General features: G+C 40.1%; 2 protein-coding genes across 2 annotated transcripts; both read left to right on the forward strand.

The window, feature by feature from the left end:
* Positions 1 to 1,438: 1,438 nt before the first annotated feature.
* Positions 1,439 to 7,801, forward strand: rundc1 (RUN domain containing 1). Its single transcript, XM_049562140.1, has 5 exons — positions 1,439 to 1,968; positions 3,341 to 3,499; positions 4,746 to 4,944; positions 5,095 to 5,190; positions 5,345 to 7,801. Exons 1-5 carry the CDS (start codon positions 1,576 to 1,578, stop codon positions 6,205 to 6,207), a joined length of 1,710 nt encoding a protein of 569 aa, XP_049418097.1. The 5' UTR covers positions 1,439 to 1,575; the 3' UTR covers positions 6,208 to 7,801.
* Positions 7,802 to 9,109: 1,308 nt separating this feature from the next.
* rpl27 (ribosomal protein L27) lies at positions 9,110 to 13,365 on the forward strand. The gene is made up of 5 exons (XM_049561784.1): positions 9,110 to 9,190; positions 9,721 to 9,803; positions 10,215 to 10,384; positions 12,740 to 12,850; positions 13,280 to 13,365. The coding sequence occupies exons 2-5, from the start codon at positions 9,723 to 9,725 to the stop codon at positions 13,326 to 13,328; spliced, it is 411 nt and encodes a 136-aa protein (XP_049417741.1). The 5' UTR covers positions 9,110 to 9,190; positions 9,721 to 9,722; the 3' UTR covers positions 13,329 to 13,365.
* Positions 13,366 to 13,845: the final 480 nt, after the last annotated feature.

The raw sequence follows: 13,845 nt of genomic DNA on the forward strand, positions 1-13,845 counted from the left end.
CTATAGTAAAGCCTCTTGGATAATAAAGGCTGGATTTTTTTGCAAATTTGTATAATGTGAGAAACTCCTATGTTTGGTTTTTGACTACAGCATTGCAGGATGGACCGCCCCCCGGTGCTGCCTCGGTTGAAAACGCCGCACTGTACTAACGTGCCCTCTTGAGTGGCGAAAATGAGAAGATGTGCTCTTGTGGCTGCAGTCTTGAGTGATCAAAACTAGACAATGTGCCCTATTGGATGAAAACAAGCGGATGTGCCCTTTTGGTTGCCCTCTTGTCCCCATGTCATGCAGTAGGTGCCCTTTTTTCCTTTTCACCCCTGCCCTTCAATCATCCTGAGTCCATCACTGCAGGGAAGACACCCTGGTCTAAGTCCTGAACATACACACAAAGTTTCATTCACATCCTTGAGCAGAATGGCGGGTCTTTGTGTGTGCAATTACTGAAATGCTGCATACATTGATTGGTCTTAATGCTTTGGACAAAATTAAACAACTTGAAGTGACATTGGTCAAGTTTGTAAAGACTGAAACCATTTTGCTGCCGCTTGATCGCTTGAGCTGATTTTGCCAACTGAGCTACTTTCTCCTGACCCCGCTTACAGCTATTATTATTATTATTATTAATAATAAATAAAACAATCCTCCACAATTTAAATGCAAATCTAAAATTGCTGTCTGTGTCAGGCCGTTGTTTGCCAGGGTCCATGTCATTGGTTCGACATCCCATTGGTTCGACATCCCATTAGTCCGACTGTCCGCGGTGCTGAACGGCTCGCGGCGGGCGTATGGTGCGTCGCGACCGGCTTGAGGCGGAGCAGGCTCACGGCTTATGTGTTTGTCACTTTCTTTTTCATTTTGACCCACACCATGATCTTTTCCTGACCCTAACCAAGTGGTTTTTGTGCCCAAACCTAACCAGACCTTAACCACTGGGCATCATGATGATTTCGGAACGGACTTGATTCGGAACGGATGACAATGATTAATATGGTCGGAACAATGGGATGCAATTTCTACTTTTGTATTTAAGTGTTCTTAACTAAATAGTTGTTTTGATTATAGTCAGTGTTGGTCTCGTTACTCTAGAAATGTAATTCATTACTCACTTCTCTTTTCAAAAGTACTATCATTACTTATTTCTCCCTGCCAAATTCATTACACCGCTCGTTATCTTAATTTTCCATCACACCCCACAAATTTGGTAATTGCATACTGTGATAATAATTACAATAATAGTGATGATGATAATAATAATTATAATAATAATTATAATGATAATACAATTTCAGTGATTCTTCAACTTCTTCAAAGTGTCAATTTTTGATTTGAACGTTTGCGTCACTGTTATGACTTTTATTTTGAAGCCAGACGTGCAGCACTTCCGGTATTCTCCAGTATGCTTGACGTATCTCCCTTTGACGTATGAATCATCCTTCCCAAGATGGCGATACACCTGTTTCTCTGGTGCTGATCCTAGTTGTTGTCTGCGCAACACCAGAAAACAGCGCGTCAAGAACAGACTGTTACTAAACTGGAGACGTAGTTAAACAGCTGGAGTAAACTCCGTCACCCAGAATGTCCACAGAGGAGCTGTCAGCCTCGGATAGCGAGGCTGTCCTCGCCGGCGCAGGGGAGCGGTGGGCACCGGTAGGCGCTGTGGCCAGCCCCGAGGATGAGAGCAGGAGCGGGAGCGCTGGCCAGCCGAAACAGAGAGGCTCGTCCTCGGCCACCGAGGAGGACATGGCCGCTAGGCTGGAGAAACTGAAAGAGGAGCAGGAGCTGCTGAACTCCTCCCTCCTCGCCCTCACCTCACACTTTGCCCAGGTTCAGTTTCGACTGAAGCAGATAGTTCACGCCCAGACCGAGGAGAAGGAGAGGATGCTGGCCGAGCTGGAGGAGTTCGCCTTCAGGGGCTGCCCGCATGTGGTGGGCTGCCGGGCTCAGGATGCCAAGCAGCTGGAGAACTCGGTGAGGCTTCAGCTCATGATTTGATACCACAACATAGAACCACCATGATGTTACACACTCTGTCACACACTCTGAGTGCATGCTATGAAAAGGTGACAGGTGTCAAAACAAGCCATTGAAAAAACAGAATATCCCTTGTATTAGTTACTCCTATCTTAGATATTCCCATTACATAAAGGCCTATAGAATATTTAGGACTGTAGTGAGGGGTTTCTATCCATGACCACAGGTGTTTTAGTCTCTACAAAGAAGCTGTAAAGTGTGTGTGTGTGTGTGTGTGTGTGTGTGTGAGAGAGAGAGAGAGAGAGAGAGTGAGAGAGAGAGTGTGTGACCCTTAAGCTGAAATTATTATTGTGGATTGATTAGTTCCCTGACAGAAAAATACTCAACAACTGTTCTGATAATCTATAAATTGCTGATGTTTTTGAGGCAAAAGTGCATAATATTCCCTACTTTCAACAGTCTGACATGACTGATAACTGCATATTTTTGGGTTTTAAACTTTTAGTTGGACAGAACATTTGCAATGTTTAAACCAGTAATAATCAATAAATAATAAATAATAAGAAGGATTCGCAGAGATATTCAACACTCAAACACGCACTTATCCACAACTGGACACAGAGATGGACACTCTGTACTAATATAAATACATATAGACACACAGGCCCAGTGAGTCTCTGTGGTGTTAAGCCTGGTCACATAAACTGAAGTTATTCACCTCAGTGGCTGTGAGGTTCCTGATTAAAACAGATTAAAGCACACGTGTTGCGTCACACTCGAGGCTGCTGCGCCCACCTCTAACATGTTCCCATTGATCTCTTATCTCTGTTGGAAAATGTTGCTTTTGTGTTGACTCACACAACGCTGCAGACAAAATGAAAATGCCTCCAGCAGATGACTATCTGTTTAATAAAGGTCTCTGTGTACACAACAGTGTTGAAGCAACCTGCTTTTTCCCTACCATTGTTTACTCCCTGCCTCTTTACATTTAGTCTTAACTGTAGCCTGGGCCTCATGTTATAATTGTTTGGAGTTATTGCTCACCATATTCCTCAACCTAAAGGTTTTTTTTTATGTCATTTCTCCCCTGTTACATGCTTTACTTGCAGGGGGATCTGGTGAGTATGATACCCACTGTTCCTTTGAGAGTTTGGTTTGTGTATTTTTGTGCAAATGTGAGACATGTAAGACTAATATGAGAAACTGCAGCACAAATCCCACCTGTGCTAGGTTATATCATTATTGGTATCACTAGCAGAACTTCCACACTGCTAAAGATCTAGTGAACTACTTCAGTGTGTTATTGTCGCCACTCAGCTCTCTGTCTGTAAAAATTCTAATAATTGTGCGTGTGTGTCTCTCCTGTCAGAGTGAGAGGGAGAAGAGGGAACGCCTGGAGGCTCAGCGGGAAAAACAGAAGGATCTCATTTTCCAACTGAAGACACAGCTGGATGATCTGGAGCGCTTCGCCTATCAGGAGGGCAGCTACGACTCGCTGCCGCAGTCTGTTGTCATGGAGAGACAGAAGGTGGGATTGTGGAAATGTACTGATTAAATACTCGCCACTGGAGCTGGGCTCAGTCCTGTCACATGGTGATGTGTCGTATTGGCAGTGGTGGAAGAAGTGCTCAGATCTTTTACTTGAGTAAAAATAGTAATACCACAGAGTAAACATACTCTGGAAGTGAAAGTCCTGCATTCAAAATTTTACTTAAGTAAAAGTATTACTGGATTATAATCATTGATGCATTAACATGTTTATCACTTTAATGTTGCAGCTGGTAAACGTGGAGCTCATTTCAACTACTTTACTGCTGGGTATCTTAATCTATAATGATACATCATAATTAGTAGTTGATTTATAGTTTATGTTAATACTCTACATCTGTAACTTAAATCATAGCTAATGTCAAATAAATGTGGCGAATAAAAAAATGCAATACTGGCTTCCAAAATGTAGTGGAGTAGAAGTATAAGGACGCATAAAATATAAAAACTCAAGTACAAGTACCCCAAAACTACTTAAGCACAGTACTTGAGTAAACGTACTGAGTTACATTCCACCACTGCATATCGGCTAAAGGTTGTCTGATTAGCCGTCAGTCCTCATGTTTACTAATTGCTTGTTATTTTAGAGAAAATGTAAGGTTGGGTGTAAGGTTAATCTGTAATCTTGTGTTAACTGACGTGCCCGTCAGTTATGTTAAGCACATAATAGGGTGTTTATCTGTTTCAGATCAGGTGTAACAGGTCAGTCTGTTCTTAAAATGCTGCAGGCTTTAGTGTTTTTCATACAGAGAATTTATTCGAAAAGCTTATCCAAATGCATTGTGGCCAATCCAGAATCTGTTTTTATTTTTGTATTATTACTCCTTTCCTTTTAAAAAAGTTCAGATGAACAGCCATGCTAGCAGCTCTGTGCTCTGTGAGGTTTTACTCATGTACAGCAGTGCTTTGAGCTAAATGCTAAAGGCAGCATGCTAACATGCTAATGTGCCACAGCTATAATGTTTACCGTGTCCACCATTTTAGTTCAGCATGTTGGCATGGTAACATTTTCTAATTAGCACCAAACACAACATCCAGCTAGGCAAAGAAAATACTCGCCCTCATGGTGGCGTTAGATGAAAAGTCTGGAGATGAAAGTTACTGTAATTCATCCTCTGAAGATCATGAATGTGATTTGAGATTTGCGACTCTGCAGCTGAGAGAAACAGTGTAACAGCCTACAGTAAGTCTGTTCTTTAACCATCATTTTGTCTCACATTTTCCAGGTCATCATTGACGAGTTGATCAAAAAGCTGGATGTTAATCTGAACGAGGACATCGGGAACTTGTCTCCCGAGGAGCTGAGACAGAGAGTGGACGCTGCCATTGCTCAGATAGTGAATCCAGCTAGGGTGAAGGAGCAGCTGGTGGATCAGCTCAAGACCCAGATCAGGGACCTGGAGATGTTCATCAACTTCATCCAAGGTACAGTCTCAGATATGGTTCAAGTTGTCATTCAACGGAAGGAGAATTTCCTGTTTTATTGCAGTGCCTGCTCATTTGTTTTCATTTTACTGTTTATCTGTTGGTTTTTTTTAGAACTGGGTTTAACGACTTTGCTTTTTCTTCTAAAAGATGAAGTGGGGAACCCTCTATTATCAGACGGTGGACACAGCCAGCAGCCACAAGCAGCAGGGACCAATGCCAGAACTCCAGGAGCGAAGAAGAAAGGTCAGTCAGTCGGTTTATCAAACTGCAGTTGCCATTTACTGTTTGTAATAATAAAGCCAGTAGATGACTGATCAGTTGGGACGACCAACCTTAAGATCTGACTTCATCTGTCCAGTATAAGTATATTCTTCTGGTTTTTTACCCCTCGCTGCAGTGGACCCAGAGCAGGCCCAGAAGATGCGAGAGACCGGCCTGCAGCTGATCCAGAAGGCCCTCGCTGTGCTGCAGATCTTTGCTGCGAGCCAATTTGGCTGCGCACCCGGCCATGTTCCTCAGAACATGTGGTCTCAGGAGTCATCGGGGCAGGACTACGGGCCGTTGCTGCAGCGCCTGGAGACAGCTGTTGACAAGGTGCGAGTGCTGGCGTCATGCAGACAGCCCTCCCTCGAACATGTTGTCAACTACACCAGCAACTCTGCGCTGGGACCTCGAGACGAGCTGACAGCATCTGTGAGGAAGGAGCTGGCGATCGCTCTGAAAGACTTGTTGGCTCACGGGCTCTTCTCCCCCTCCCAGACCATGAGCCTGGTGCTGGCACCCATCTCCTGCCTGCTGCCTTACAGACCAGCCCCACAGACCATGCACCCATGGGAACTCTTTGTTAAATTCTACCACTCCAAAAACGGAAAGGCCTTCGTAGAGACGCCAGCCCGCCAGCTTTCACAGTCCTTCAGCCTGCCTGTAGGCGGCGGCCCGGTGACCATCACCCCTAAACAGTCTCTGCTGTGGGCCATTCACACGGTGCTGAAGGAGCACGGACGCTACAAACGAGGACCAGACACAGAGTTCAAAGCGCTGGTGTGCATGGCTCTGAACGAGCAGCGGCTGGTGTCGTGGCTCAACCTGCTGTGTAAGTCTGGGACTCTGATACACCCACACTACCAGGCCTGGAGCTACATGGCCCAGACCGGCTTTGAAGGAGCCCTCCGAATCCTGGGCCGCATCAGCCACCTTAAATTCAACCTCCCAGTGGACCTGGCTGTCCGGCAGCTGAAAAACATTAAGGATGCTTTCTGAGCAGCCAACACTAAGCTCAAAAATCAAGTGTTTCATCAGCTACACTGCTCTTAGCTAGCATTCAGGACCAAAAGCATGACTTTGTGCTTCAAGTATGAAACATACTAAAGGTTATTTAAGTAGCCACCCACCTTAAGTAAAGTGCAAGTGTGTGATGTCTGCAGTACATGCATGGATGATTATGTTGTGTGAGCTTCAGCCATGAGCAACCATAATCAGTATATTCCACTATGTTTAAGATGCCAAAATGTCAAGATGACAACGCTTCTCGTACTGTAAACATGCCTTAGAGAGAAGATTGAGATTACCTCACCTTTAGTGAAGCCTTCCTGACCTTTGCAACCTGTGCTCATACTACTGTATCATTCCCCTGTGTACATGATAGTGTCCTAAGCTATGCAGCAAAGAGAGAGGTTGGATTTGTACAGTAATCAGTACTGTAACATGTGGCTACCACAGAGACATTCCAGGAAGAAAAACAATGAGCAGAAACTTGATACTGTGGCATCTACACAGTAACCAGCGCTTGTGATGTATTGGTTCATTGTTTACAGTGACAAAGTACAGTGACCTCTGTTATGGCTTTCATCATTTTGGCGGTAAATAATGTGTAGCAGATTGGTTGATCACAAAGCACTCAGGTCAACTTGAAATGAAAAACGTCTCCACCGTGATGCACCCCTCAAACATTACTTACTACAGTTAATGTGTAACGTCTACAAATACGCAGCTCTCAGCAACTCCATTTAAAAACTGAAGCTGTTATCACTTCTTGCACGCTGTGTTTCAGGTGTGTTAGACCCTGTATGAACTGCTGCTTTTCTCCTATTGCAGGTGTAGTTCAAATTGAAATGACAGTGATATTGTATAAGAATGATGTAATGGCTTACATCCCGTATTTAACACGACAGGTTTAGTTTCGTTTCCTGTTTTTCAGAGAAAGTAGTTTTTATCATCCTGAGACAGCTGAGTTGCACGAATCATATCCTTAAAAACTGAATGTACAAACCATAGATGCTATTAAACTGAGGTTTAGTTTATATCTGCTGTATGTCTCCCTGCTGTTTATGGGATTAAAGCGCCAGTGTTCCTGGGCCCACATGTACGTATAAACCTCTGAGAATCAGCGTGTTGATAAAATATCTCTGTGTTTGTATATCCTGAGATAAAAACCTGTGCACTTTGTGACTTGAGTGCACCCGCAGACACATTTTTAGCATTTATTTTACTGTGTAAATGAAGACTGTCTGTTAAATACAACGCTATATTTAGCCTCCTGTTTTCCCCATTTTTGTTGTGTTTTGTTCAGCTGTTATATTGTGATTTATGTGAACAGACATTTATTTATTGCATAGCATGTTTTAGCTCACCCCTGAAGTAGGTAACATATCAAAACACTTTGTTGAAGTAGCTCGGAACACTAGACACACTGAATCATTTAAATTGTGCTATTTATGTTATTTTTATTTGAACCTTTAATCATAAATAATATATTGGGAGATATGAATTGTCAGGTTTTTTTGTCACTTTGTTTTTTATTATGTTTAATGCATACCTTCAGCTGTAAAAAATAAAATAAAAATTAAACATAGTAGATGAACCACTGTGCTGCGTATGAGTCTTTGTTATCTTAGTTTTAAAGAAAGCAACTTTACACATATTTTTATTTTATTTCTTTGTAATGGCAAAGCAATTTTTTCCACACATTTCATAACACATCCATTGCATTAGTTAAATGAAAAATACTTATACACTGATTATAATAAATGAAAACATAGTAGCCATCTCTAAGATTGGAGAGATTCTGAAAACTTGGACTTCTTGATTTAAAATTTATCAAAATAAATTAGTAAGGTTATTGTTTTTCTGGTTATTGTCTTTATAATATGAAATAACATTTGTAGCATCTTTAAAAATTGTATGATATGTTTACTGAGGGAAATAATCCTCTAGCATTGTCCATAATGTTGTGTATGAACAGCTGTAAAAAAGTTTTGTCTTTTTTATCTTTACAAAAATTGCATGCAGTCTCTAGTCAAAATATGTTTGTGTGGAGTAACAAACTTACATAAAACAAGTCATGTTTTCTGCCTCTGAATTGAAGTTTCATACAAATTTTCCTCATGCAGTAGTTTTCTTTTGCTGTGAAAATAATTTATTTTTATGCCAGGAGGTATTTCAGGGATGCTATTTGTCCCAATTGTCCTGATATTATTTCTTAATAAATAAATTAAATGATTTAGTAACTTCATAAATTCAAATTAATAATATAAAATATAATCATTGAATAATTGATGGTGTAATTTTGTAGGTTATGATGAAACTTTCTTGATTCCCTGGAGATCCAGCAGATAAATTAGAATTAGGTGCTTTAAGTAATAATAATAATAATAATAATAATAATAAAATTAATTGATAAAGCACTTTTTATTTATAAAAAAAAAATTCTGAAAGTGCTACAGCACACAGTAAAAAGGTAGATCAATTTAAACATTATAAAAAACAAATTAAAAAAGTCCTGGGCCAAGTCAAGTATCTATAATAATGTTAAAATTTTAAATGCAGAACCTTTACTTATAGAGTATTTCTACACTGAGGTTACTTTTACTTAGGTACAAGATTTACTCCTTCCAGCACTTCTTTCACGTCTGCTTTAATTAAAAGTTTGAATGCAGTATTTTTACTTGTAGTGGAGAAATGTTACTTGAGGTATTGCTACTTCTACTCAAGGATATTATCTCATTCTTCAAACAAAAATTTAAATACATAAATTAAATATTTTTTATAAAGTCTTCTTAAGAACATTTTAACGGATAAGCGATGTGTGATACTTTTTATTTTTTAAATAAATAAACAACACAATGAGGACTCGCTTCGTTCAGAAATTCACACCCGGAAGTGACGTATCAGATGGGTAGTGTCAAAGGTCACAAAAACCTTCTCAACTTCCTTTCCTGCTAGCGGTGGCCGTAGAACAGCATCAGTGAGTGAAATTTACCTCCAAACAATCTTCAACCATCGCTCCAAATCTGATCAATTTAATAGTTTTTATCATCCCACATATATCATAATCACTCCTTACGTTAAGATGAGTCTGTTATTTTCGTGTATTTAAATTGACATAGCAGGAAAATGATCATTTATTACACCGCTTCGTCTCCGTAGCGGTCATTTCAACATGGCAGTTTCCATTTGAACCGCCTGTTAAAGCGCCTGCTTTTATATGTTCAGACTGCCTCGTGTGCCACTAAGTTTTAAAATAACCTTATCATCTCTAACAATATCCATGGAGTATTTAAAAGTGAAATAAGTGTTTAAAGCACTGGAAACTCTGATAGTCGTTCCCTAGCTGGATGCTAATGCTAACTTAGCCGGCTAACTGGGTAGTAACAGCTAGCCGGAAACTCACGTTTTAGTGTTTGGCTTGGTCATGTTCCCATCAGTGATGTTGCTTGTGAAGTGATGAATGTGCTGCGGTGACACATGAGTTTGACTGTGTATTCTTTGTCACAGAAATGGGCAAGTTCATGAAGCCTGGGAAGGTGGTGATGGTCCTAGCTGGACGCTACGCCGGGCGCAAAGCTGTCATCGTCAAGGTAGGAAACATAGCTCTGGATGGATGTTAACTGCAACTCAATGGGTATGCAAACACCAACAGATGTTTTTGAATATGTACACGTTCAGAGTGGACATATAATAATTATACAGATCAGTCACTGCCAGGGCTGCCATGTTCTCCTGTAATGGTGTCACTGCCTATTTACACACACTGTCACGTCCACTTACCTCATGTTCAAACCTGAGCCATATTTCCTGTATGTATACACACTTGGCTAATTAAGCTGATCCAGAGTTGTCAAGTCAGTTGACGACTTGAAACAGTGAATAATTTTGCAAAATTCAAATGCTTGAAATTGCAGGAATGTTTCAAAGCAGCACTGCTGTTGTCTATTGTCCATGGTCAGTGTCTGTCCTATGACACAGTCCTTTGTTTAACGTCTCTGCAGAACATTGATGATGGCACAACCGACCGTCCTTACAGCCACGCTCTGGTCGCAGGCATCGACCGCTATCCCCGTAAAGTGACCACGACCATGGGCAAGAAGAAGATTGCCAAGAGGTCCAAGATCAAGGCCTTCGTCAAGGTGTTCAACTACAACCACCTCATGCCCACCAGGTCAGTATCCCATCTATACTTTTTTCCTGTGATAGGATGCTGCATTGTTTTACTTACTTGTTTTACTGATGTGCTGTAGCAACTTAAAACACTTATTTTCCAACAATAAGTAAAGTATTTCCTTTGGAGTAAGCGGTGCACTTAGTGTTCAGGTGAACATGATACTGTCCCCTTGTGAAATCATCTGTGTAAAAGATGAGCAGCTGTGTTGGAGTGTATTTGGTGCTTTGATTAACAAGTCAAAGGTACAAGCCTGTGGGCATAAAAACACAAGGAGAGAAGTCAACCACTGCTCCCTAGGTGTATTTTGCTTACGTGATGAACTTAGCAGTCAGGGTTCCCATGGTCATGACAAACCTGGAAACATCATGGAATTTCACAATCACATTTCCCATTAGTAAAAATCATTGAAAGTTTTGAGAGTCATGGAATTTTGCTGTGTGTAATTGAGTTGTTCCAGGAATATTCCATGAATAACTTAATGTAATGTAACTTAATGGCAAACTTATTTCCTGAAGCTGTTGACGTAATGTGGCTTCAACATGCGTCGATGTATGGCGATTTGTTTAACATTACATACATATATTCATTTTCTCCTCCCATTCTGTCTCTCCCCTCATGTATGCCAGCTAACTGAAATTACTTTTGAATAGAGTTTGAATTTGATATGTTTGGAAAAAATGCAGGGCAAGAATTTATTATGGGTCCATGAAATGTCATGGAAAAGTTTTGAAATTTTGTACATGAAAATGCATTAACACTTAAATGGCAAGGTAAAGGTCCCACTTTGTAGAAACATAATAAAGCATGAAAACTTTTGGATTAGTCACTGTAATTTCTATCAAGTCTGAGACAATGAAGAGGTGTTTTGTTCCCAATCACAATGACAAAGCATTCTGAATTTGCTACAGTACTGATTCACGCCTCTGATGGGCTGCCTCCTCTGCAGTCTAGGCTCATGACTAGTGTTGTATTCAGAGCAGACTGCCATAAAAAACTGAGGAACAAAAAAGTTCTCAGAACTAGAACTGACATCCATAATAAACCTATATTCCGTTGAATTAACCTGGAGATGCCTTTGTTCTGTTCTTCAGGAAAACTGAAAATATCATTAATGAAAATTTTAAAAACAAGGGGAAAATAACTTCAGAAACTGGCAGCTCCTCCTGCTTTGCAATACTTTTGTTGATACAAAGTTAAAATGAAAAACTTAAAACTTATGTCACAGCTATCATGTGTTTATCTACATTCATTCTGGTCTTTCTGTTGCTTCTGTGGGCCACATCCTTGCTCCTCAAACTTCCTCATTTTAGCATCACTGGCTACTCAGTATTTTATTCACAGTTTCAGACATATCAGTTTTGATTGAATCAAAGCATCATTACAAACATGTGATAGTCCAAACACACTTGGCAATTTGCGTCCTGACATGTAAACCTGAGACTATAACTTTTACATTTACTTTATGATAGCTGTGAAACAATTATTAGAATGATGATGATGTTTATCCTTCTAAAAGGAGTGTGAAGCACTCTTTCAGATATTGTTGATTCCCTGAAAATCATCGTGCTCACCCCTGGAAGCAGGTTTGCTGTTAGTCAGATGCGAGAATTAGTTAAGTTTTGTTGTCATATTTGATTAACTGTTGTTTTGTTTGTAAATGAGATTGTAATATGAAATGAGATGCAATTTAAAGTGAATAATGATGCCTTTGTAAGGAAATAAAATCTTAATTACTTGGACATTGGATGTCATTTTGGCGCAATGTTGAATATGACATATTTGGTTAGAAAACCTCTTAAAGAACAGAGACAGAGTTTAGAGTGACTATTGCCCATTATGACCTAGCTCACCTGGTAGAGTGTGTGCCATATATAGACTGAGTCCTTTGCAGAAGCCCAGGTTCAATTGAAACTGTGGCCCTTTGCTGTGTATTATTCCCCTTCTCTCTCTCCCACCTTTCTTGTCTGTCCAGCTGTCTTAGCAATAAGAACAAAAATGCCCAAATCTTTAAAGTGTATTATACCTAAAATGTTGCTCCTTACTGAGCTGCGTAACTTCAAGTTCTGTCACTTCAAGTTAGATTCCTCTGCGTGTGCTAGATGTGGACTCAAACGCACACAGATTTGATGAGCAGGTTTATTATCTGATTAACTTTTTGTCACGTAGGACACCTGATAAAAATCTTAGCAGTGGTATGTTACGCTTATCTTATCTTAAGGTGCCTTCCAGCTGCTCTTGTGTGAGAAACTAAGTTTCTTTTGCTCAGTTGTGTACTTGTGCAGAAGCTTCTGCTCTATAAATAGTCCTCTGATTAAACAATCTTTTTCATCGTTGCATTCTGTTTTCCCTCAGATACTCTGTGGATATTCCTCTGGACAAAACTGTTGTCAACAAGGATGTCTTCAGGGATCCTGCTCTCAAGCGCAAAGCCAGGCGGGAGGCCAAGGTCAAGTTTGAGGAGAGGTGAGTCCGTGTAGCTCTGTTGGATTCTCAAGTTCAGTGTGCATCATATAGACGTGTTCTGACTGGACCTCCAGAGGCCGTTCAGACACATAATGGCAGAACGGTGTCACTTATAGCATCCAGAATTAAACTAGAGATATTGCCTTCACCACATGCTGTTCATCCTTTGTAGGATAGAAAATGTCTGTCACTCATACAATCATGTGTTTTGTGAATACATATAATAATCCTGATAACAAACATCAGAAATTGGATCAAAAATCCTTCCAGTGGCTGCGGTGTGATTTATAAATCGTAAGATACTAGTTTAGATAAGTTGTCCCAGGGTTGATGCAGCCAACTGTGGTCACGTATCAGCAGATTCACTCCTCAGGTCTGTGATGTGTTATCAGAGCAAACGTGCTAAATGTGTGTGTGTTCTGTTTTCAGGTACAAGACGGGCAAGAACAAGTGGTTCTTCCAGAAGCTCAGATTCTAACTTCACTCAGTTTCACAAATAAATGTTTAAAAATGGATTTTGACTTTTGACTCTTTATTGTCTTTTTTTTTTTCTTGTCCTTTGAATTACTTTTACCATCTCTGCCAAGTTTCCCAGTCTGATTTAAGATGAAGGTTGTGATGATCTGTAGATTCAAATGGATAATTGGTCCAGTTCCCACAATACTTGTGAAAATCCTTTAAAATGGATTTACTTAATGCTTTCAAAAGGTTTAATCATATAATCTAAAACAATCTTTGCTGTTTAATATTTGAATATGAAAGTCAAACTGATCACTGATGGCATCGGATTTCAACCTTTTGTCTCACAGAATGTATTGACATGAAATATTTGTGTTCTGCTGGAAGAAATAGATTTCCACCTTAAAGCACCCATGTTTTTCATCCTCAATAAAATAAAAAGTTGCTGCAAACTTAAACATTATTTAAGGGCTGAAACTAATGATTATTGCCTTGCTGATTAATCTGTTGACTGTTTACTCAAATAGTTGTTGTGG

The sequence above is a fragment of the Epinephelus fuscoguttatus genome, linkage group LG19, assembly GCF_011397635.1.
Source record: "Epinephelus fuscoguttatus linkage group LG19, E.fuscoguttatus.final_Chr_v1".
NCBI lineage: Eukaryota > Metazoa > Chordata > Actinopteri > Perciformes > Serranidae > Epinephelus > Epinephelus fuscoguttatus.

Bases quoted from the DNA above. Each gene is read 5' to 3' on its own strand.
- rundc1 (XM_049562140.1), top strand. From the start codon at position 1,576: ATGTCCACAGAGGAGCTGTCAGCCTCGGATAGCGAGGCTGTCCTCGCC. The intron at 3,500-4,745 runs GTGGGATTGTGG...CACATTTTCCAG, and splicing joins TTGTCATGGAGAGACAGAAG to GTCATCATTGACGAGTTGAT. The intron at 4,945-5,094 runs GTACAGTCTCAG...TTCTTCTAAAAG, and splicing joins GTTCATCAACTTCATCCAAG to ATGAAGTGGGGAACCCTCTA.
- rpl27 (XM_049561784.1), top strand. From the start codon at position 9,723: ATGGGCAAGTTCATGAAGCCTGGGAAGGTGGTGATGGTCCTAGCTGGA. The intron at 9,804-10,214 runs GTAGGAAACATA...ACGTCTCTGCAG, and splicing joins GCAAAGCTGTCATCGTCAAG to AACATTGATGATGGCACAAC. The intron at 10,385-12,739 runs GTCAGTATCCCA...GTTTTCCCTCAG, and splicing joins AACCACCTCATGCCCACCAG to ATACTCTGTGGATATTCCTC.